The sequence below is a fragment of the Zea mays genome, chromosome 2, assembly GCF_902167145.1.
Source record: "Zea mays cultivar B73 chromosome 2, Zm-B73-REFERENCE-NAM-5.0, whole genome shotgun sequence".
Taxonomy (NCBI): Eukaryota; Viridiplantae; Streptophyta; class Magnoliopsida; order Poales; family Poaceae; genus Zea; species Zea mays.
Window position 1 is genome coordinate 48288961 of NC_050097.1, and position 24055 is coordinate 48313015.

General features: G+C 45.7%; 1 protein-coding gene across 2 annotated transcripts; it reads left to right on the plus strand.

Annotated features, from left to right (window-relative positions):
• The first annotated feature begins 11793 nt into the window (after positions 1-11793).
• Positions 11794-18729, plus strand: LOC542508 (barley mlo defense gene homolog 3). Of its 2 annotated transcripts, XM_008670422.4 has the most exons (16): positions 11794-11912; positions 11999-12169; positions 13628-13781; positions 13921-13975; positions 14095-14324; positions 15266-15382; positions 16345-16396; positions 16501-16592; positions 16709-16783; positions 16937-17025; positions 17134-17183; positions 17271-17311; positions 17407-17622; positions 17802-17869; positions 17998-18058; positions 18155-18729. In XM_008670422.4, exons 3-16 carry the CDS (start codon positions 13668-13670, stop codon positions 18383-18385), a joined length of 1491 nt encoding a protein of 496 aa, XP_008668644.1. In that variant the 5' UTR covers positions 11794-11912; positions 11999-12169; positions 13628-13667; the 3' UTR covers positions 18386-18729.
• The last annotated feature ends 5326 nt before the right edge of the window (positions 18730-24055 follow it).

Genomic DNA, 24055 nt, shown 5'->3' on the forward strand with positions numbered 1-24055 from the left:
GAAACACCCACTTGGTTCCCACAACATTTTGCTTGGGACGAGGCACCAGTGTCCAAACTTCATTGCGCTTGAAGTTGTTGAGTTCCTCCTGCATGGCCAATACCCAATCCGGATCTAGCAAGGCCTCCTCTACCCTGAAAGGCTCAATAGAAGAGACAAAGGAGTAATGCTCACAAAAATTAACTAATCGAGATCGAGTAGTTACTCCCTTGCTAATGTCACCCAGAATTTGGTCGACGGGATGATCCCTTTGAATCATCGCTCGAACTTGGGTTGGAGGTGCCGGTTGCGCTTCTTCCTCCATCACGTGAACATCTTGTGCTCCCCCTTGATCACACGCCTCCTTTTGATGAACCTGTTCATCATCTTGAGGTGGGGGATGCACCGTTGTTGAGGAAGAAGGTTGATCTCGTTCATCTTGTTCCTGTGGCCGCACTTCTCCAATCGCCATGGTTCGTATAGCGGCCGTCGGAACATCTTCTTCATCTACATCATCACAATCAACCACTTGCTCTCTTGGAGAGCCATTAGTCTCATCAAATACAACGTCGCTAGAGACTTCAACCAAACCCGATGATTTGTTGAAGACTCTATATGCCTTTGTATTTGAGTCATAACCTAACAAAAACCCTTCTACAGCTTTGGGAGCAAATTTAGAATTTCTACCCTTCTTCACTAGAATGTAGCACTTGCTCCCAAATACACGAAAGTAAGATACATTGGGTTTGTTACCGGTTAGTAGCTCATACGAAGTCTTCTTGAGGAGGCAATGAAGGTAGACCCTGTTGATGGCGTGGCAAGCCGTGTTCACGGCTTCCGACCAGAAACACTCGGGGGTCTTGAATTCTCCAAGCATCGTCCTCGCCATATCGATTAGCGTCCTGTTCTTCCTCTCTACCACACCATTTTGTTGTGGTGTGTAGGGAGCGGAGAACTCGTGCTTGATCCCTTCCTCCTCAAGGAACTCCTCCACTTGAAGGTTCTTGAACTCGGACCCATTGTCGCTCCTTATCTTCTTCACCTTGAGCTCAAACTCATTTTGAGCTCTCCTGAGGAAGCGCTTGAGGGTCCCTTGGGTTTCAGACTTATCCTGCAAAAAGAACACCCAAGTGAAGCGGGAAAAGTCATCAACGATAACTAGACCATACTTACTTCCTCCTATGCTTAGATAGGCGACGGGTCCGAAGAGGTCCATATGCAGCAGCTCCAGAGGTCTTGAAGTGGTCATCACATTCTTGCTGTGATGCGCTCCTCCCACCTGTTTACCTGCTTGACAAGCTGCACAAGGTCTATCTTTTTCGAATTGTACGTTAGTCAAACCTATCACGTGTTCTCCCTTTAGAAGCTTGTGAAGGTTCTTCATCCCCACATGTGCTAAGCGGCGATGCCACAGCCAGCCCATGCTAGTCTTAGCAATTAAGCATGCATCTAGACCGGCCTCTTCTTTTGCAAAATCAACTAAGTAAAGCTTGCCGTCTAATACACCCTTAAAAGCTAGTGAACCATCACTTCTTCTAAAGACAGACACATCTACATTTGTAAATAGACAGTTATATCCCATATTGCATAATTGACTAACAGATAACAAATTATATCCAAGAGACTCTACTAAAAACACATTAGAGATGGAGTGCTCATTAGAAATTGCAATTTTACCTAACCCTTTTACCTTGCCTTGATTCCCATCACCGAATATAATTGAATCTTGGGAATCCTTATTCTTGACGTAGGAGGTGAACATCTTCTTCTCCCCCGTCATATGGTTCGTGCATCCGCTGTCAATAATCCAGCTTGAACCCCCAGATGCATAAACCTGCAAGGCAAATTTAGGCTTGGGACTTAGGTACCCAACTCTTGTTGGGTCCTACAAGGTTAGTCACAATTTCCTTAGGGATCCAAATGCAAGTTTTATCACCCTTGCATTTTGCCCCTAACTTCCTAGCAATCACCTTTCTATTCTTTCTACAAATTGCAAAGGAAGCATTCAAAGCATGATATATTGTAGAAGGCTCATTAACTTTCCTAGGAACATTAACAACATTTCTCCTAGGCATATTATGAACAACATTTCTCCTACCAACATTCCTATCATGCTCATAGAAAGAACTAGAAGCAACCATGTCATGATGAACATATGAATCAAAAACATTATAACTTCTATTTGCATTTCTAGTATGTCTCCTATCATGATACATAAAAGCATGGTTGTTTTTAGCACTACCAGCCATAGGGGCCTTCCCTTTCTCCTTGGCGGAAATGGGAGCCTTATGGCTTGTTAAGTTCTTGGCTTCCCTCTTGAAGCCAAGTCCATCCTTAATTGAGGGGTGTCTACCAATTGTGTAGGCATCCCTTGCAAATTTTAGCTTATCAAAATTACTCTTGCTAGTCTTAAGTTGAGCATTAAGACTAGCCAATTCATCATTAAGTTTGGAAATTGAAACTAGATGTTCACTACAAGCATCAATGTCAAAATCTTTACACCTATTACAAGTTTCAACAATTTCTTCACAAGAATTAGATTTACTAGCTACTTCTAGTCTAGCATTTAAATCATCATTAAAACTCTTTAACTTAGCAATAGTTTCATGACAAGAAGATAGTTCACTAGAGAGCATTTCATTTCTCTTAATTTCTAGAGCAAGAGATTTCTGAGCTTCTACAAATTTATCATGTTCTTCATACAACAAATCCTCTTGCTTTTCTAAAAGTATATTCCTATCATTCAAGGCATCAATCAATTTATTAATTTTGTCTACCTTGGTTCTATCTAATCCCTTGAATAAGCATGAGTAATCTATCTCATCATCATCACTAGACTCATCCTCACTTGAAGAAGCATAAGTACTAGTATTATGAGTGCTTACTTTCTTCTCCCTTGCCATGAGGCAAGTGTGTCGCTCGTTGGGGAAGAGGGATGACTTGTTGAAGGCAGTGGCGGCGAGTCCTTCATTGTCGGAGTCGGACGAAGAGCAGTCCGAATCCCACTCCTTGCCAAGATGAGCCTCGCCCTTTGCCTTCTTATAGTTCTTCTTTTTCTCCCTCTTGTTCCCTTGGTCCTGATCACTATCATTGTCGGGACAGTTAGCAATAAAATGACCAAGCTTACCACATTTGAAGCATGAGCGCTTCCCCTTGGCTTTGGTCTTGCTTGGTTGTCCCTTGCGACCTTTCAGCACCGTCTTGAATCTTTTGATGATGAGAGCCATCTCTTCATCATTAAGTCCGGCCGCCTCAATCTGTGCCACCTTGCTAGGTAGCGCCTCCTTGCTTCGTGTTGCCTTGAGAGCAAGGGGTTGCGGCTCGTTGATCGGACCATTCAAGGCGTCGTCCACGTACCTTGCCTCCTTGATCATCATTCGCCCACTAACGAATTTCCCAAGAACTTCTTCGGGCTACATCTTGGTGTACCTGTGATTTTCACGTATATTGTTTACCAAATGAGGATCAAGAACGGTAAATGACCTTAGCATTAGGCGGACGACGTCGTGGTCCGTCCATCGCGTGCTCCCGTAGCTCCTTATTTTGTTGATAAGGGTCTTGAGCCGGTTGTATGTTTGCGTCGGCTCTTCCCCCCTTATCATCGCGAACCGTCCAAGTTCGCCTTCCACCAACTCCATCTTGGTGAGCAAGGTGACATCATTCCCCTCATGAGAGATCTTGAGGGTGTCCCAGATCTGCTTGGCATTGTCCAAGCCGCTCACCTTATGGTACTCGTCCCTGCACAAAGAGGCTAGCAACACAGTAGTAGCTTGTGCATTTTTATGAATTTGTTCATTAATAAATATGGGACTATCCGTACTATCAAAGTGCATTCCACTCTCTACAATCTCCCATATGCTAGGATGGAGAGAGAACAAGTGACTACGCATTTTGTGACTCCAAAATCCGTAGTCCTCTCCATCAAAATGAGGAGGTTTACCAAGTGGAATAGATAATAAATGAGCATTAGTACTTTGAGGAATACGAGAGTAATCAAAAGAAAAGTTCGAATTGACCGGTTTCTTTCTCTCGTAGTCGTTGTGGTCGTCGTTCTTTTGGGAGGAGGAAGATTCGTCGCTGTCGTAGTAGACAATTTCCTTGATGCGCCTTGTCTTCTTCTTCCTCCCATCTTTTCTTTTGTGGCCCGAGCCCGAGTCGTTGGACTTGTCATCCCTTGGCTCGTTGACGAAGGACTCCTTCTCCTTGTCGTTGATCACGATTCCCTTCCCTTTAGGATCCATCTCTTCGGGCGGTTAGTCCCTTTCTTGAAGAGAACGGCTCTGATACCAATTGAGAGCACCTAGAGGGGGGTGAATAGGTGATCCTGTGAAACTTAAACTTATGGCCACAAAAACTTGTTAAGTGTTAGCACAATAATCGCCAAGTGGCTAGAGAGAAGGTCTTGCACAATACGATAATCACAAGGAATTCAACACAGAGAAGACACAGTGATTTATCCCGTGGTTCGGCCAAGTACAACACTTGCCTACTCCACGTTGTGGCGTCCCAACGGACGAGAGTTGCACTCAACTCCTCTCAAGTGATCCAATGATCAACTTGAATACCACAGTGTTATGCTTTTCTTTTCTTATCCCGTTCGCGAGGAATCTCCACAACTTGGAGCCTCTCGCCCTTACACTTTTGACGTTCACAAAGAATCACGAAGTAAGGAAGGAAAGCAACACACACAAATCCACAGCAAAATGCGCACACACACGGCCAAGAATCAAGCTCAAAAGACTATCTCAAAGTTCTCACTAGAACGGAGCTCGAATCACTGAGAATGACAAACGAATGCGCAAAGACTGAGTGTGGATGATCAAGAATGCTCTAAGGTTGCTTCGTGTACTCCTCCATGCGCCTAGGGGTCCCTTTTATAGCCCCAAGGCAGCTAGGAGCCGTTGAGAACAAATCTGGAAGGCCATCCTTGCCTTCTGTCGTCGGGCGCACCGGACAGTCCGGTGCACACCGGACACTGTCCGGTGCCCGATTCCCTTCCTTAAATGGCGAAGCCGACCGTTGTAGATGCGGGAGCAGTTGGCGCACCGGACAGTCCGGTGCACACCGGACAGTCCGGTGCCCCCCTTCGACCGTTGGCTTGGCCACGTGTCCTGCGCAGATCGCGCGGCCGACCGTTGGCCCGGTCGACCGTTGGCTCACCGGACAGTCCGGTGCACACCGGACAGTCCGGTGCACACCGGACAGTCCGGTGAATTTTAGTCGTACGTCGTCGGCGAATTCCCGAGAGCGGCCACTTCGCTCGAGCCAGCCTGGCGCACCGGACACTGTCCGGTGCACCACCGGACAGTCCGGTGCACCAGACCAAAACAGCCTCTTGGCTGTACACAGCCAACTCTTCTCTTTTCTTCTTCTTTCTGTTTCTGATACTTAGACAAGTATATTAGTACACAAAACCAATGTACCAAGACTTAGAAACATACCTTTGCTCTTGATTTGCACTTTGTTCACCCATGGGCATAGATTCACATTTAAGCACTTGTGTTGGCACTCAATCACCAAAATACTTAGAAATGGCCCAAGGGCACATTTCCCTTTCAAAAATCAACCCAAGGACCTCCCTACACTGATCACTCCCCTACGGCCCTACTGCCCTTGCCCCTTTCAGGTAAGGAAGTCATCCACTAGCTTTCCTAGTTAATCAGCCAAGGGCGTCCCATTATACCCTTGTGGTAGCACTGTTTTCCCGGGTGGTCGCTCTATGTTCCCATTAACATAATGATCTTAATATGAACAGTAATAATAAAAGAGAATAAAAGAGTAATTATGAATAAAGTATCTTCATACCCAAATCCACATAAAGCAATAGCAAGTACTACCCAAAAATATTCAGTGGCGACAAGGTATAAAGATAATCAAAACTGGGGTAACCTATTGGATCCCATCAAAATTAACCTATGCAAATCATTATAATTAATAAGAACATGGCTGGGGAAAAGTAAGTGATCAAGGGCACAACTTGCCTTCAATAAGCTCCTGCTCAGCTACTTCTACTTGCTGAACCTCAGGATCCACAGTGGCTTGCTCGTCTACTCGCATCAACACAATACATACATAGTATAGCAAAAATTAACATCACACCAAACATGTAATTAAAATACACAATAAAAATCTACACATAAAAATAAAATCCTAGGAACATGAATCATTAAATTTGAAGTTATTTATTTTAAGTTATGAATTTTCTAAGGTTTTATGTGCTTAAAATAGGATTAAATGAGATATTAATTTTCTTACTGTTTTCATGTCAAAACAGAGACTCTAAGTGATATAGAATAAATTTACAAAATTTTAGAAATTGGAATGAAGTAATTTGGACTAAAAATGAAATTTCTATGAATTTTACAAGTTTTAGCACTTATTTATATAATAAAAATCCATTTATAATTTAAATTCTCTGGTTTAATATTGTTCTGGATTGGGCCTCAATAACCATAAAAGTAAGGGGCCCTAGTGCAACTAATTCTAAGACTCAGCCGAACTCCTCTACGAACGGCGGGTTGATTTCTGATTTACTCGGGGGCTCTTTAGTAATTGTGACACGGTGAAGGGATACGAGGGTATTCTGGCCGTTGGATCTGAAACGAGGTGCCCAGATTAAATCGCCCAAGTGACGAAGCGGTATGCAACACTGACCATTAGATCAAGATCCTAGGGTTCTGATTTTATGTTAGCCCGATCTGCCCTAAGCCATCAATAGAGGATCAATGGCCACGATTTAATCGCGCGAATAGGTATGCTATCATCTAATCTCTGCCCTCCATCGACAGATCGACGGTGGTCGACACTTTCCCCCCTACTACGCACAATCACGGCGGGCCGGCACTCAGCACGGCGGCGCGCCATTGTCGGACTCCCTGATTCAACCTACGGTGCACGGCTGCTAGGTGTACTAGGTGCGAATTGAAATTGGGAAGAACACGAACATGGGGAAGGGACCCATACCGTCAATCTCGCAGTGCAGCGCCCTGACCACGGAGGTGCGCGGATCCGCGGCGGAGGAAGAACGACGGCGAGCAATCCGTAGTGCTCCGTTGACTAATTCCACCCGAATGTGCCACAGACAGTTTTGGGCGTTGCCCAAGAACCCCCCGGACGCCTTGCCACGGCCGGACACCCCCGCAGTACTGATCTAGCCGGCGGCGGCCCTCCCTCGGTTTGAGCTTGTCGCGGCGCTGCGCTCGATGTGGTGTACACGCAGAGGAAAGCAGAGGGGAGGAGATCGTGGGTGCGTCCGACTTTTATCCCCCGAGTCTTCGGAGTCGGGGACGTGATCCACCCGCGACGCAAGGATGAGACCCGCGCATGGCGCATGAGCTGTTGACGAGGAGCGAAACCGAAATCGCGAAGAAGGGGGAGAGATAAGAATGACATAAGGGTCCCACCGATCAGTGACTCAGCGCCGCGCGTGAGGAGAACTGAGCAGCGGGGCTCGATCGTCAGCGCCAGCAGCGCGCGTGAGCGTGCGGTCCGTGCGCGAGTGAGTCTGACGAAGCGGGCCCACCCGTCGGCACCGTGGGGAGTGATTTGGGCTGTGCGGGGTAATTTCTTTAGTGGGCCGAAATACCGCCAGGCAGCCCAGTTAGATGCCTTTCTCTTTTTCTTTTATCTTTTTCTTTCTCTTTTCTTCTTTTTTAGGTTTACATTTGAATTTGAATTTTTGAAGTTTAAACTCGTGCTACATTAATCTTCATTACTTTTGTGAAGTTAAGAATACCAATTCTTGAAGTATAATTATATCATTTATATTTCTATCATTTCTCTCCTTATTTTCAAAAACCCTAATTTTAGTTTAGGGCTTGATTTAACTTCTAGTATTTATTATTTCATTATCCTTATTATTTTATTAATGCAAAAACATAAAAAAAACTCCAACAAGATGCACTTTATTTTATTTTAGAATCATTTGTTTTGATTAATCCCTAAATTTTGAGTATGCTCTTTTTATGATGCAAATGAGGTACATAAAATTGAGAAGATCTCTCTATTATTCTTTGTATACAATTTTGAGTATTACACACACCGGACAGTCCGGTGCGCCAGACCAGGGCAGCCTTCGGTTGCTTTGCTCCATTCTTTTTTTGAACCCTTTCTTTGAACTTTGTATTGGTTTATTGTGAACCTTTGGCACCTGTAAAACTTATAATCTAGAGCAAACCAGTTAGTCCAATTGTTTGTGTTGGGCAATTCAACCACCAAAATTATTTAGGAAAAGGTGTGAGCCTATTTCCCTTTCACACCCATTGTTCTCATTAGACTTGATTAGTTCAAGTGAGAACTTTGTGCTTATGACACTTTTGATCAATACAACCTAGGCGGTTTGGTGGTGATCACCCATAGAGCTTGTGGGTGATCAATAGGGATGGCAATTTTAACCCGCAAACCTGAAACCTGATCGGTGCGGGTATGAGTGAAGATTTTGACCCACGGGTTCACCCGCACCTGACCCGAAGTTTCGCGGGTGTGGGTGCGAGTTTCTATTTCAATCCTCAAGTGACCCACAACTGACCCAAAATTTGGTCCATTATTTGTTTTGTGCAAAAATAATTAAGATACAATAGTAATTATTTTGAATAAGTAACTTTTCTAATGATTCATGAAATGTTTTGTTGATGTTTAATGTGAAAGGCTTAAAATTCGTACATAAAACTCAATTATTACTACTACCCAATTGCTTATAGCTAAATTATTGTTTAAAAGTCTACCATAAGTAAAACCCGTGGGTGACACGAAACCCACCCGAAAACCAACATGTTCGAGTTTGGAATTGCACTCGTAGGTGCGATCGTAGGTAGGTTCAGGTAGACTTCACAGGTGTGATCGCGGGCGGGTTTTTTCTCCACCCGACCCATTGCCATCCCTAGTGATCAAACTCAAGCTTGTACACCGTTGTGAGTGGTCCAATGTGTCAGAGCAATGAAGAACCGGCTCATAGAGAGCACTTGGTCCTTGCATGGACCAAGGGAGAGTGACTTCCTTGTGTGGATGCTCTAGCAATGACTAGTATGGAGTGTTGACTCTTTGATACCTCAACAAACACCAAGGCATTCCAAATATTTTATTTACATTAAGCATTTTCATTTGAATAATTTCATTCAAGTATTTACTTACTAAAATGTCCATGCTAGTATAAGATTGGAACTTAGGTTGCAAAACTCTTTGTCACACCATTTGGCAGAAAATAGGAAGTTGAGGTTGATTGTAGGTATTAATGTGTTGAAAGAAAAATTCAGAGAAGCATAATTTACCCCCTATTGGGCATCTGTATCATTTCAATTGGTATTAGAGCCTCATGCTCATTAATTAAGCTTTACCACCTAGAGTTAAGATGTCTAGTGGAGATGGGCATCCTCTTATCTTTTAGGGAGATGATTTTCCATATTAGAAATTTTGTATGGAAGTATACCTTGAGGCAATTTACATAATAGCCTTTAGATCGACCATGCAAGGTCTCCTAAACCTAAGGTTCCCACAAATTTAATTGGTGAAGAAATACATTTTGAGAAATGGAACGCGAAGGCCAAACTGCTCTTTTTAGAGGCCTTTGCAAAGGGTGTTCAGTAGAGTGCACAATTGTCACACCCAGTTTTGGAAGGCTAACCGAATGCGAACCATGTACGTGCCAAGATCAGAAACTCACGTACACAGCGATTACATAATTGGACATCATCACACATTGCTCAAAGTAAATAGAGGAAATGTACTTTATTACATCAAGATGTCCAAGACATCCATAGAGTCTATAACATAATAATTAATATTATCAAAGTGCGGAATATGAAACGTAGCGGATAAGGCCTTCACAGGCAGCTGACTGGGGGTTTCTCACTAAGATAACTAGAACTCGTCGTAGTCCTAGAACTCCTCAAAGTCCTCCATGTTGCTAGCTCTCCTCCTGAGCACTGAATACAGTGGGGAAAACCTAGGGTGGGGTGGTTTTTAAAGCAAGGGTGAGTACACATCAACGTACTCAGCAAATGTCCCATTTGGCTAAAGTGGACTAGCTGTATGTGGAGTTGAGGTTAAGCAATTGCTTTTAGTTGGTCAAGTATTTATTACTAATAGTAGAGCCAAATTTTAGTAATAAACTCAGTTATTGCCCAAATGTACTCCCTCCAAGAGGAAATACCAGAGATCATAATTATAACCATCATCACTAAACATCATCATGAAAGTTCTTCTAATCAAAGAGGATCCCAAGGCTGCTCTTAACCGGGAGCACGACTGATATACCAGTTTCTAACACTCTACAGAGGTTGCACACTTTCCCCATAAGTTGTGATTCCTATTCTGCCTGGAGATCATGACTCTCCATTGGTCACTACCAAGGTGACCTAGTGGGGTCTCACTATGTAGCCTTTACAAAGATTCCCCAGAGGTCATAGCTGCCGTTAGGTTTCTCCAGTTTGATAAACATAATACTTCTCCCCACAGGAAGGGTGACTAACAAAACCAAATCAAAGAACCTCTGCAACCAGCATCGGTAGAGCAAGTACTGTGCCCAGACCCCATTGACGTCCTACGACGAAGCCAACTACACCTCAAGTTCCTCTAATTAATTAGCTATTGGCGTCCCATTCCACCCTCATGGTTGCACTGTTACCCCGGGTGGTCACTCAACGAACAGGTTCTTACGAAGAGGTACTCAGGAAACAACCTGAGTCCCCTAAAGTATCACAAGATCATCATCGGGATAACATCATCGTATCATAAATATTCACATCATGTTCGTTGATTAAGTTAAAGCAATAGCATAAGCTAACCATGATAACCCAAAAGGTAAAAAAAGATAAGGTAAATATAGACTAGTCAATCCTTAGGCTTCAATAAAGTAATGCGGGACAGTGAATTATAAAGTAAGTAGGACATAATAGGTTAGAGGACACTTGCCTTCACCAGGTTGTTGCTCAGAAAGATATTCGGCAACACACTCAGGAACCACGTGCTACTCGTTGTCTAAACAAAGTGACCATGCATTCAATACATTTGGATAAAGACAAAAAACAATACATCAAACAAATGCAATCAAGCGAACACAAGTTTAATAGAGCAGTATAACACAACAAGTAAACCTAGGTGCTAGGGTGGATTAGTACACTCAGAGATTTGTGATTCCCTAAATATTATGGATTACATAATTTAGTTCCACTAATTATAGTGAGACATAAAATTATACCAGGGATAAATTCATACATGACATATTATTAATCTCACCAAGTTAAATACCTAAGTATCATTAGGGTTTTCCTTTTTATTTTCTTATTTCATAAACAGATTATTACATACAATAACATATAGCTTTGGCATAAAATTAAAGTGTATATGCAGTGAATGATCATAATTTTTTTGGACAGAGAATAATCCTATGAACATTTTGCAATTTGAATCACTCACTTTGGAGATCATATGAAAAAGATATGAAATAAACAAGTTTTGAAGTTTAAAATACAAAATTAGGTCTAGATCTGTGATTAATTAAAAGGTCAGAGATCTGTTTACAAGAAACCAGGGGTATGCACACTAAACTAAAGGACGGTGGGTTGTTTTCCAGAAAATCGAGGGTTTCTTTAGCAACTTTACCACGCGAAGGGGTACGGAGCTATACTGACCGTCCGATCTCCGATCAACGGTCCAGATTAGAAACAGCGAGCGAGGGCGCGGACGTGCAGAGTGCGGGCGTCTGACAGGTGGACCCAGGGCGAGGCCGACCGCCCATGGACGGTCGGTTTCCCCCGTGCCCGAGTTCGACTGATGGTCCCCGGAATCGTAGAGGCTACAACGGATTCGAGAAGGAACTACTCGTCACTAACCATCCCGAGCTGAGGTCGTTCTACCGCATGCGACGACGACCTCGCCATACCGACACCGACGATAGGCGTCCCAACACGCCCGAAACCCGGAAGTCTCGGATTAAGGTACCTACACACGTGCGGCGAACATAGGGAACATAGCTGTGACGCTTACCGATAGTGCTCCGACACTGGATTTGATGATTCCCCAGCCCCTTTGCCCGCTCGGCGGTGATTTCGGTCAACGGCGAGTCGATTCGAGCGTTCAATTGCACCGCCCGTCGATTAACGCTCCACCACAGCCTCCCCACGGATCGGTCAACTACTGAGAGGCACAGTTGGGGACTTGGGGCCGATGCACAACGCCGACGATGATCCCCGAGGTTGGTCCCAAATTTCCTCCCCTTCGATCCTTACAGCGAACGGTGGCACTGGCCGATGATTTTACAGGAGCGCCCGAGTCTATATCCCCCCAGGTCGTATAAGAATCGCCCAGCCAGGTCAATTCCCCCACAGAGTCGGTAGATTAGTTGGACAGGCGGAGAAATCACGCGATTCGGTTTTGAGCGCGCCGAGAGTTGAGGGATAGATATGACAGGGTGGCCCCACAAGTCAGTGTAATAGGAGTGGGCAAGCTGGCTGGCGCCCTGGCCCCAGCTGTCGACACAAGCCAACACACCCTAACCACGCGCGTGAAAGGGGAAGACCGGGCTGTGGGCCCAGCACGTCAGTCAGTGCGGACGACGCTGGGTGCACTGGGCCGAAATTTGGTTTTGCTGGGCCCAACCGAATCCTTTCTTTTTCCTTTTATTTTCTATTTTCTTTTCCCCCTTTCCAAATTCAAACTTCAATTCCAATTTAAATTCAAGGTTTGTGGCAAATTTTGTCTTCACATTAATTGTTCAATTTAAACCTACCATTATGGAAATAAATTACATATTTATTTCTATATTAGGTAGTATTTTCCTTCTTTCCCTTTTCTTTTTAAGTTGATTTCCAATTCTCTAACTTGCAGTTTAGATTGAATCCTTATTTGTACATTAATACTTTCTATTAATATTTCTATTTAGTGAATGCACAACACAAAAACTCATCATGATGCTTAGATCATTTTAGGTGTTATTAGGTGATTGTTTACTTTAAATATGGGTATTCCCATGTTCTTTTATACAAATAGCAAATCACATAATGGCATATACTCTTTTCACATTATTCACAATTTGGGTATTACATATGTCTTTTGCGAGTGTCAAACACTAGTACGCTGCATTTCGTAATGCAGGATAGAGTCTAGTCTTGTAATAACACCGACATCTTAAGTCCCAAATACAACCTAATAGCTAATGTGCTCCTAGCTTGCATTGCAACCTTGCACTTGAAGTAATCGCTGCGGTGGCATGCATCCATGCACCGGAAAGACACAAGGAAGCCAGCCTTTCCGCGTTGATGGACTGAATCGAAGGGAAAAAAAAGGTGTGGTTCCATGAATATAATCGTGCACTAGCTCGTGCCAATTATCTAAGCAACGGTCCATATATACATTGTTTTTTTAAATTCAGAATCTTCAACCCATTAGAGGACTCACTTTATATCTTTAGGTAGTGTTCGTTAAAATACTGTATGGAGCATACTAATACAAAGGTAAATTAAAGCATCTTGGAAAAGAAACAAGAAAAAAAGAAATTAATGTAAACGATATCTGGGATCGGGCGTGAAAAGGTACGGTAGCCGGTTGATGAGTAAGGGGAGCCGGCAGCAGCCTATGCTTATGAACAAGACTTGCAGCATATGCACCACTGAAGAGTTCAGCTACCCTACCATCCACACTTTATTCATCTCAGGGCAGTAGCCAGTAGCTAGCTGTAGAGGGAGTTATCGGCCATGTCGGAGGAGGCGACGCTGGAGGACACGCCTACGTGGATCGTGGCGTCCGTGTGCTCCGTCATCGTCCTCATCTCCTTCGTCTTCGAGCGCGCGCTCCACCACCTCGGCAAGGTGAGGAACGCAACGCAACCCGACCCTCCTTGAAAAGCTTCACGTGCATGCATGCATGTATATGTCCACGCATCGGCACCGCCGGCAACGGCAAGCTGACGAGTCCAGTCCGATCCGGGCACGTGTGTCGCGAGCACAGGCACTGGAGCGCCGGAGGAAGACCCTGTACGAGGCGCTGCTAAAGCTCAAAGAAGGTTAGTTTGGTTTTTGGTGGCCATCGTCGCGTCGTGTGCTCCGCGTTTAATTTAGCGCATCTCGATATCGATGCCATCCTGCAACGGTGGCTCATGCATGCATCTCCGTCGATTTGTAGAGCTCATGCTGCTGGGCTTCGTCTCGCTGCTCCTCGTCGTCTCCCAGGACTTGATACAGAAGATCTGCATCGACGACAGCCTCATGGAGCACTGGATGCCGTGCCGGGGTGCGAGCGCCACCGCCTCGGCTCATTACGGTGTCTCCTCCTCCTCCTCCTCCTCCGCGGTCGGTGGCGGGAGGAGGATGCTCAAAGGCGGCGGGGCAGCTTTCGGGCACTGTTCAAGCAAGGTAAGCGCGCGCGTAATCTCCGGATGCATCAGCAACGGTCTCATAATTAATGCATATGCATGTATGCCGATTGAGTTCGAAAGATCTTTTCAAAAGCCATATTTCTGACTAGAGATGTCAATGTTTCACCGGGTTATAGCATCTCATACCCATCCCCATCATGTTTGACCTATATCATCCCCATCCTCATACCTATCATGGGTACAAAACTCATCCCATACCCATCCCCATTCGGGTTTCGGGTCTCCAATGGGTCCCCATCCTCAATTAAGAGATAACTAGGTACTAACATGTAGCACAAACAATCTAGATTTCAGACATCACTACATCAGCAAGCACTCATCCATGAACCATGATCTATTCATCCATCCATAAGAAAAGAAATAAGTACTTCGGGACTGATAGAAGAAATGGAGAAATGGAGTTTGCTCACCTTCCTTGGTCACCATCTGAGTTCGTTGGCGCCTGAGAATCCATGGTCGTCATCGTCGTCTGGGCAGGGCGTAGCATATGGCTGGTTATTTTAGGGTTTTGTTTTTTGCTAGTCTGCTAGTTGTCTTGTCGTGTTGCCTTGTTGGGCTAGGACCTGGGGCATGGTGCGCTGCCGTGCTGGGCTTGGTGGCCGGCTCAGCCTCAATTCATTCATACAAACACGACAGTCGTACACCTATGAAATACTCATGGGTAATCGGGTTCGGATTATTGCTTCTCAAACCCATACCCGTTTACCCAATGGGTGGAATTTTTGTCTCATATCCATACCCATGAGACAATTTTCATTCCATATCCGTACCCTAATAGGGGAATTCCCCACAGGTTGGCGGGTATCGGGTCACCATTGACATCTCTATTTCTGACTGATTTAATCTAGTGCATAATTTTGTTAGAAAATGGTTCAGGGAAAAGCTAATTTGAGCTTCATCATTTTTTTTGTGTTTCAGGGAAAAGTCCCGTTGCTATCACTTCACGCCTTGGAGCAGGTACACATTTTCATCTTCGTCCTAGCTATCACGCAAGTCGTTCTCAGCGTCGCCACCGTCCTCCTGGGACTTCTGCAGGTTAGCTCATTCTATCATAACAATTCTTCTTCCTCACATGATTTTTTTTAAAAAAAAAGAATTTTACCTCTGCTTTTTAGCAGGCAACGTAACGGGATAAATACAGGGAATACCAGTTAAAAGAAATTCGATCTCAAATAGCTCTAACAACCAAACCTAATATCGCAAGAGCTAAATTTCGTCAACATCAGAATGCAACAGAGTACAAGGCTTGAAACCCTTGAGCCAGCACATGATGACATGATGGAGTTCTTCAGCTGAGAGATGTGATCCTGATTATTCTTCTTAGTGCTAGTTTGAGAACCTCAATTTCCTAAAAGATTTCTATTTTTCTATGAAAAAATAGACTAATTTCCCTTGAAAAAATAAAAATCCCTCGGAAAATTGGTATCTCAACGCTACTGCTACAATAGCCGCCAATACATCTTCGCCACCGGAACAACAGGTTGTGCCACTAATACAACAAGGAAAAAAAAACATCCATCGCTTTTCTCCCCCTGCCCAGCTGTGCATATTTGAAAAAAAAAACATCGTGTAGCCAGTCGTTGGTTGTTGTATAGAGCGTCCAGATCGTGCTTATGCATTTGTGCATTTGAGGTGCCTTGTGTATAGTATAGGATACCTTCCCTTTTTTACTATATCTGTTGGTTTTCTCTCGTCTAATAAAACTTAGAGCAAAATTCTTGGTCTCCTAAGGTCAGTTTGGGAACCTCATTTTTTCGAGGAATTTTTAATTTTTAAGGAAAATTAGTTTATTTTTCTTTGAAAAATATGAATCCTTTGAGAAAATAGGGTTCTCAAACTAATTCTAAAAGTTCAATAAAAAGTATAGTTAATGAATTCGGTAAAAAATGATACCTCTCTAGTTACAGATTGCGACATCTCTTTGTGAACTTCCAAAGGACCGTAGAGAAAACCCCCAGACCGAAATGTTAACTTAACATAGTAATTCACATGTTCAGATGCGGATATGGATGCACTGGGAGAACACCATTCAGCAAGAGGGCAGCTCTGGTAGGGCGACCAATTTTCCTCTTCCTTTTGGCCTTTTGTTTTTTGGGGAGTCCAATGTGGCTAACTGAATAACTGGTGCACCACTGACGAACTAACTACTGCAGCTCCCAAGATGATCGCCCGTGTGCAGAAAATCAGGTTCATCCAGGACCGGTGTAAGGGGTACGAGAAGGCCGCCTGGGTTATAATATGGCTGGTCTCTCTCTCTCTCTGCTACTAGCTAGCTGAACAGATCTCTGGTTCATTTCTTGACGAATTAATGCCTGAACACTTGAGTAAGAGAGAGCTCTCTTCTTCCTTCTTTCCTTCCAGCGTTCTTTCTTCAAACAGTTCTACGGATCAGTGTCCAACGACGACTACATTGCGATGAGACTCGGTTTCGTCATGGTACACACTACTACTATTACTAATACTTGGCATTAATTGTTCATCTTTGTCGATCGTTTCCTCTTCTTCCAGCAGACCTCTCTCATCCATGCATCCACGTGCACAGTTTGTGCTAGCTCTTTCTGATCCGATCGCTCTCTCCTCTTGGGACAGGAGCACTTTAGGGGGCACCCCAAGTTCAACTTTTACGACTACATGATCAAAGCTCTCGAGAAAGATTTCAAGCGAGTAGTTAGTATAAAGTAAGCTTGTGTATTTATTTGGTTGGAGGTTTTGTTCTTCGGAATCTATGCTTTCTGTAACTTTATTCTGCAACTGGCGCATTAGTGACTTGCCTCCCAATATTGTAGATGGTATTACTGGATTTTTGTGATGATCTTTCTGCTGCTCAATGTCACCGGTATATATGCTTATTTTTTTTTCTCATGTCAGTCATCTTTCTGTTCTCCAACTTACAATGATAACCTACAATTCGTTGGTCGTTCAGGGTGGCACTCCTACTTCTGGATCTCATTAGTTCCACTGGCTGTAAGAACTACTCCTCACTACTGACGCTCTTCATTTAATTTGCCTCTTTGTTGTGTGCTGATCTACATGACGCCCCCTCGCTCTATTCGTCGCAGCTGCTGCTTCTGATTGGGACGAAGCTGGAGCACATCATAAACAGGCTGGCCTACGAGGTGGCCTCGAAGCACGCCGCCGGGCAAGGCGAAGGGGGCATCGTGGTGAGCCCTTCGGACGAGCTGTTCTGGTTCCGCAGCCCACGGCTGGTGCTCGTGCTCATCCACTTCATCCTGTTCCAGAACGCGTTCGAGTTCGCGTATTTCTTCTGGACACTGGTAAACATCTGGCATGCATGCATGCATGCATCATGCATGCGCTCTCTGTCTCAAATGCATGCAGCTACGCCGTCGAGTCGTCGTCGTCGTTCGTCGACCCAATCTGGCCACTGGCCAGTGACGACCTGTGTGGCAGTATTCCTGAATCCTGATCCCTGTACGTGTTAATTGCAACGCAGGCGATGTTCGGCGCCAACTCCTGCATCATGGACAGTCTAGGATACAGCGTCTCGCGAATCATCATATGGTACTGAGAACGTCGCTGTTGATTTCTCCTCTCTTCTGGCCATGCATGTTGTCAGACGATGATGTCGATGTTCATCGACCTGACGCCGTTTTCTGGTGGTTGCATGGCTGCTGGTTTTTGCTCTTCAGCGTCGTCGTCCAGGTGCTCTGCAGCTACAGCACACTCCCGCTCTACGCCATCGTGTCCCATGTCAGTAGTAGCAGGATGCATACTTACGTGATTATTATACTCGTGTGTGTGTGTGTTTCGCATTCTGACGACTGTGTGAAACAAATGTGTTGTCAGATGGGGAGTTCGTTCAAGAGCGCTGTGTTCGCGGACGACGTCGCCGACAATCTCAGAGGGTGGGCCGACGGCGCCCGGAGGCGCGTGCGGAGATCTGCCACGGGTGTCGACGCCAGTTGCCTGGGTACGCCGGCGGCGGCGGGACGGGGCTGGGAAGGCGCCGCCGGCTGGAGATTGATTGCCGGGAGGCCGAGCCGCCCAACTCAGCAGCCTCGGAGCATCTCCTTCTGAGTTCTGTCTAGTTTCTGAAGAAGGAATCGAAAGCCGCGCAATCTGCAGCACGCGTATGCTGTCGCTGCCCGTCTTCATTTGGGTATTATTGGGTTTGAGTTGACACTGACCAACTGCCGAATTTTGCGGAAACTTTTATGGTCATGCCTCTTGTGCCACTATTACGACCGTGGCGGTGAGCACGGAGTGTAATAGAGTAGTAAAGATATGTAGCTCGCATATATATATATATACTGTACCTCCGCCCGTGATGCTAGCAGTAGCAGCGGCGGATGGGGCTCTAGCGGCATTGTTGACCTTGACCAGTTGTCCCCCAGCTACTGCTCATCGTTTCTGGGACCCAAGAACATGAGGATATCGGACCGGAGCGCTCGGTTCAGTCTGATACGTTGCCTTGCTTTGCGTGTGCCGTGTGCTAAGTCCCAACACACGCATCATGCGGTGCACACAGCTATGTAGGACCGTAGGGGCAGCTAGAGTTTTTGACTCCTTGGAAGCTGCTGAAGCACTCAATCTCATGAACTCTGAGTCTCTCACTGCTCGATCGCGCGCTGAATCAGGACATATACGTGCAAGTTTTTTTATTAGCAGGGAAAACCGGCCCAACACAAACCATAGACAAAGGGAAGAAATAAAGATAGGAGGCAAAAGGCATGCATCCAAATTCCTTGTTCTCTCAGAAAAGAGCCAGACTAAGGTCTCGTTCGTTTGTGCCGGATTGCACCCGAAATCGTTCGAGCTAATCAAAGTTTATGTAAATTAGAGAAGCAATCCAGTTAGAAATCGTTCCAATCCTTCAATCCGTAACAACCAAACGGCGTCTAGGAAGAAGAAGAATAAGAAGAAGCGTATACAAGTAAGAGATTGAGCTAGCACCATAAATAGTTTCTCAACCCAGCAAGGCAGCAATCATTTTATCAGTGGACTAAGAAGCGCGTGTACCCCTATATATTTAGGACGATGGATTATCAGTATCAAGATCAACAAAAAAAAGGATATATTATTACTCGGCAGGGAGGGGCATACACATGCGATTACATGCACATGCATGCGCATGAACATCGGAATCGAGCAAAAGGCATAGAGTCTGCGATCGATCGTAGCTAGGCTCGTAGCAGCAGGCAGCAACATACATGGTGGGAAGTGGGCTCGATTGACGCATCATAGCATGTCCTGGTGTCCACATGCCAGTTTTAGCTCGGTCGTAGGAAGAACCAATCCTGTGACTGATACACATACACGCAGTCGCAGGCTCGCAGCGAGGGAGACGCAGACGCACTGACGCACACGCAGAGACAGGCAGAGGAGAGAGGCGAGAGACAGAGAGGGGTTGGACCGCCCCGATGCAGTGCATCTGGCGCAATTAGTCATCGGCCCCCGTGCAAGTTCTGGCAAGGCGGACTTGGCGGAGAAGGGAGGGGCTTTTCGACGAGATCCAGGCGGGGGTTCGTCCCCCCTGGGCGGCTGCCCGCACCGCCCCTGAATCGCTGCGACGCTGTGCCTGCCTGCGGCCTGCCCTCTCGGACGTGCTTCTCGCTGCCATCTCCTCGGCTTTTGTATGCGCCTGGCAGCCCCCACCCCTGGCTGCCATAGCTGCCGCCTCGGCAGGCAGGCAGCTCCTGCTTTCTTTCTTGTCATCGGCATCGGCATTCTGCCGGAAATCTTGGGGCACTGTACTATTTTAATTTAGTTTAACTTAACAATCATCTTATTGATGCAGATCTAGACGCCAAACGTGGGAACAAATCACCCGACAGTGCTCCCTAGGAGGCACGGACGATCCGCGGCATAGAATCGGACAGTTCACGACCTAGGCACAAGAGCGGCTCCTTTTCTACGCACGCGCGGACGGTTCGCGCCTAGGGGCTCGAACGTCCACGCTAGCGCTTAGGGCAGAGGGTCGTCTTTTTCACAGCAGACCTAGATCCCGCCTCCCGGGAGGAACCCCGTCGGGTAGGAGAGATCCTAGGGTGTCTTAGTGTCAGCAAGCCACCTAAGACGCCTATAGTCGACGTAGAGGTGGAGGAAGGCTAAACTAGGCTAAACTAGGACTACTCCTAATACATCATGTAAAAATGATAAGTAGAGTTGATTGGATCGATTGTGATGGGTTTAATCGGCTATAACCCTTCATCTATATAAATCATCTATATAAAGTCAGGAGGTCTGGACCCATTACAAAGTTGGTTCCCGAGTTAATCCCGCATGTTTTGCTAACAAATCCCGCTAGAAATTCAGAACCCTAACTGATTCTAAGCACACACGGACTGTCCGTGTTGCCACCGCGGACCGTCCATATGCACCCCTGCCTTTTGGTGGAGGTTGGCGAACCAAAAGCATATGCACCTGCCAACACAATTTGGGAAACAATAGATTTCACAAGTCATTTTGTTCCCGAAATAAGAACTAAGCCTGATACAAGCCACCGGATTTTCAATCCAATAAGGTGATTATTATTCAATAAAGGTCTAATGCATAAAGGTCGTTTCAGACTGCATCTTTCTCGGTCGTGACCATCTGATCAATGGATCACAAGGTATAGAATGGAGGTGCCCTCAGTCTAAATAGGCAAAGGGACTATGTATGTACCATGGGTTTATCGTCGTACCATTCCACATTTGAACAGGATAATATATTGACGATGAGTAGGCGGGTGGAAAGTATCCTAGCATCACAGGAGGAATAGACGATGCTTGATGTGTCGTCTTTTGGGCCGTTTTATTCGGCAGCTTTGTTTTAGCGGGTGACCGAGGTTTAATTGTTGGCTGATCTCATAGAACGACCTTCTTGCTAGCGTATTTGGAGAGAAATTGATCAAAAGTAGGGACAACTTTGACCAGCCGACCATGTGCATTATATGTGTTTTGCTCTCGCGTCTTCTTTTTCGCTTTGTGTGGAGGTTGATGCCTTTGTGAAAGGGAAATAGGGTTTAACCTTTTTCTATAAATAATTTTGGTGGTTGAATGCCCAACACAAATTATTGGACTAACTAGTTTGCTCTAGATTACATATTCTACAGGTGCATAAAAGTTCAACACAAACCAATAAAAGATCAAAGATAGAGTTCAAAAAGAAAGGAGCAAAGAAACCAAAGTGTGCCCTGGTCTCGTGCACCAGGACCGTACAACTCTGAACTGGCCACCTTCGGGTTTCTGCAGCGCCACTCCGCTATAATTCATCGGACTGTCCGGTGTGCCTCCGGACTGTCCGGTGCACCAGCGGAGCAACGGCTACAAGCGCAACGGTCGACTGCAACGGACACCTGCAAACGCTACAGTGCGCGGGCAGTTCGCGCAGAAGTCAGAGCAGCCGCCAGAGGCGCACCGGACAGTGAACAGTACCTGTCCGGTGCCACTAGAAGACAAAGCTCCAACGGTCAAACCCTAACGGTTGGGTGACGTGGCTGGCGCACCGGACTGTCCAGTGCGCCCATCGACAGCAGCCACCCCCAACGGTTGTTTTGGTGGTTGAGGGCTATAAATACCCCTAACCACCTCCACTCCAACCATCCAAGCATTCAACATATTGCATTAGATACAAGAGCAATAGACTTCACTCCAAAGACACAATTCAAGTGATCGATCCGCTCAAAGTCCCCAATTCAAGTCTAGCGCATTAGGACTTGTGAGATGATCATTTGTGTGTCTTTGTTGCTCTTGTTTGCTTGGCTTGACTTTCTTTTCTTTCTCACTTGTTACTCTTAAGTGCTTTGTAAGCGAGGCAAGAGACACCAATTGTGTGGTGATCCTTGTGGGGTCTAAGTGACCTGTGAGATTAAGGAAGAAGCCTCACTCGGTCTAAGTGACCGCTTGAGAGAGGGAAAGGGTTGAAAGAGACCCGGTATTTATGACCACCTCAACAGGGACTAGGTTCTTTAGAACCGAACCTCGGTAAAACAAATCACCGTGTCATCCGCTTTATTTCTTGGTTGATTTGTTTTGCCCTCCCTCCCGGACTTAATATTCGTTCTAACGCTAACCCCGGCTTGTAGTGTGTGCTTAAGTTTATAATTTTCAGATTCTGCCTATTCACCCCCACTCTAGGCGACTTTCAATTGGTATCAGAGCCCGGTACTTCATTAGAGTCTAACCACTCGAAGTGATGTCGGGAGGATCCGCCAAGAGGGAGATGGAAATGGACACAAGCCACGGGAAGGCTCCATTAAGGGAGTCCGGCGCCAAAGGAAGGGAGGAATCACCTCCCCGCGTCAAGTCGCATCGGAGTGGCGACAAGAAGAAGAAGATGAAGAAAGTTGTCTACTACGAGACCGACTCTTCGTCGCCCTCCACCTTCGGCTCCGACGCCGTGTCCATCACTTCTAAGCGCCATGAGCGCAAGAAGTTTAGTAAGTTCCCCCTACGCTATCCCCGCATTTCTAAACGCGCTCCTTTACTTTCCGTCCCATTAGGCAAACCACTGGTTTTTTATGGTGAGGACTATTGTATGTGGAGCGATAAAATGAGGCATCACCTAACCTCACTCCACACAAGTATATGTGATATTGTTGAGTTTGGAGCGCAGGTACCATCTGTGGGGGACGAATGCTACGACTCGGACGAGGTTGCCCAAAGTCGTCACTTCAACTCCCAAGCCACTACTATACTCCTCGCCTCTCTATGTCGAGAGGAGTATAATAAAGTGCAAGGGTTGAAGAGTGCCAAGGAGATTTGGGACGTGCTCAAGACCATGCACAAGGGAGATGAGGTGACCAAGATCACCAAATGGGAGATGATCGAGGGGGAGCTCGATCGTTTCGTCCTCAACCAAGGAGAGGAGCCACAAGCTATGTACAACCTGCTCAAGACCTTGGTGAATCAAGTGCGCAACCTCGGGAGCACCAAATGGGATGACCATGAAATGGTCAAGGTTATTCTAAGATCACTCATTTTTCGCAATCCTACGCAAGTTCAATTAATACGTGGTGATCCTAGATATAAGCTAATGTCTCCCAAGGAGGTTATAGGAAAGTTTGTGAGCTTTGAATTAATGATCAAAGGCTCCAAACAAATCGTCAACTTGGAGCAAGGTGGCACCTCCACACCCGAGGTGCAACCCATCGCATTCAAAGTGACGAAGGAGAAGAAATAAGAGTCTACATCAAGTAGGCTCCCCATCGATGCCTCCAAGCTCGACAACGAGGAGATGACACTCATCATCAAGAGCTTTAGCCAAATCCTCAAGCAAAGGAAGGGGAAAGACTACAAGCCCCGTTCCAAAAGGGTGTGCTACAAATGTGGTAAGCCCAGTCACTTTATAACTAAATGTCCTATGTCAAGTGATAGTGACAGGGGCGACAACAAGAGGAAGGAAAAGAAGAAGTACTACAAGAAGAAGGGCGGCGATGCCCATGTGTGTCGGGAATGGGACTCCGACAAGAGCTCCACCGACTCCAGCGAGGATGCCGCCAACATCGCCGTCAACAAGGGACTCCTTTTCCCCAACGTCGGCCACAAGTGCCTCATGGCAAAAGACGACAAAAGGAAGAAGGTAAAATCTAGAGCCTCCACTAAATATACAACATCTAGTGATGAGGGTAGCTCTAGTGAAGATGAGGATAACTTGCTTACCCTTTTTGCGCACCTTAACATGCAATAGAAAGAAAAATTGAATGAATTGATAGGTGCTATTCATGAGAAGGATAACTCTTGGATAGCCAAGATGAATTTCTTA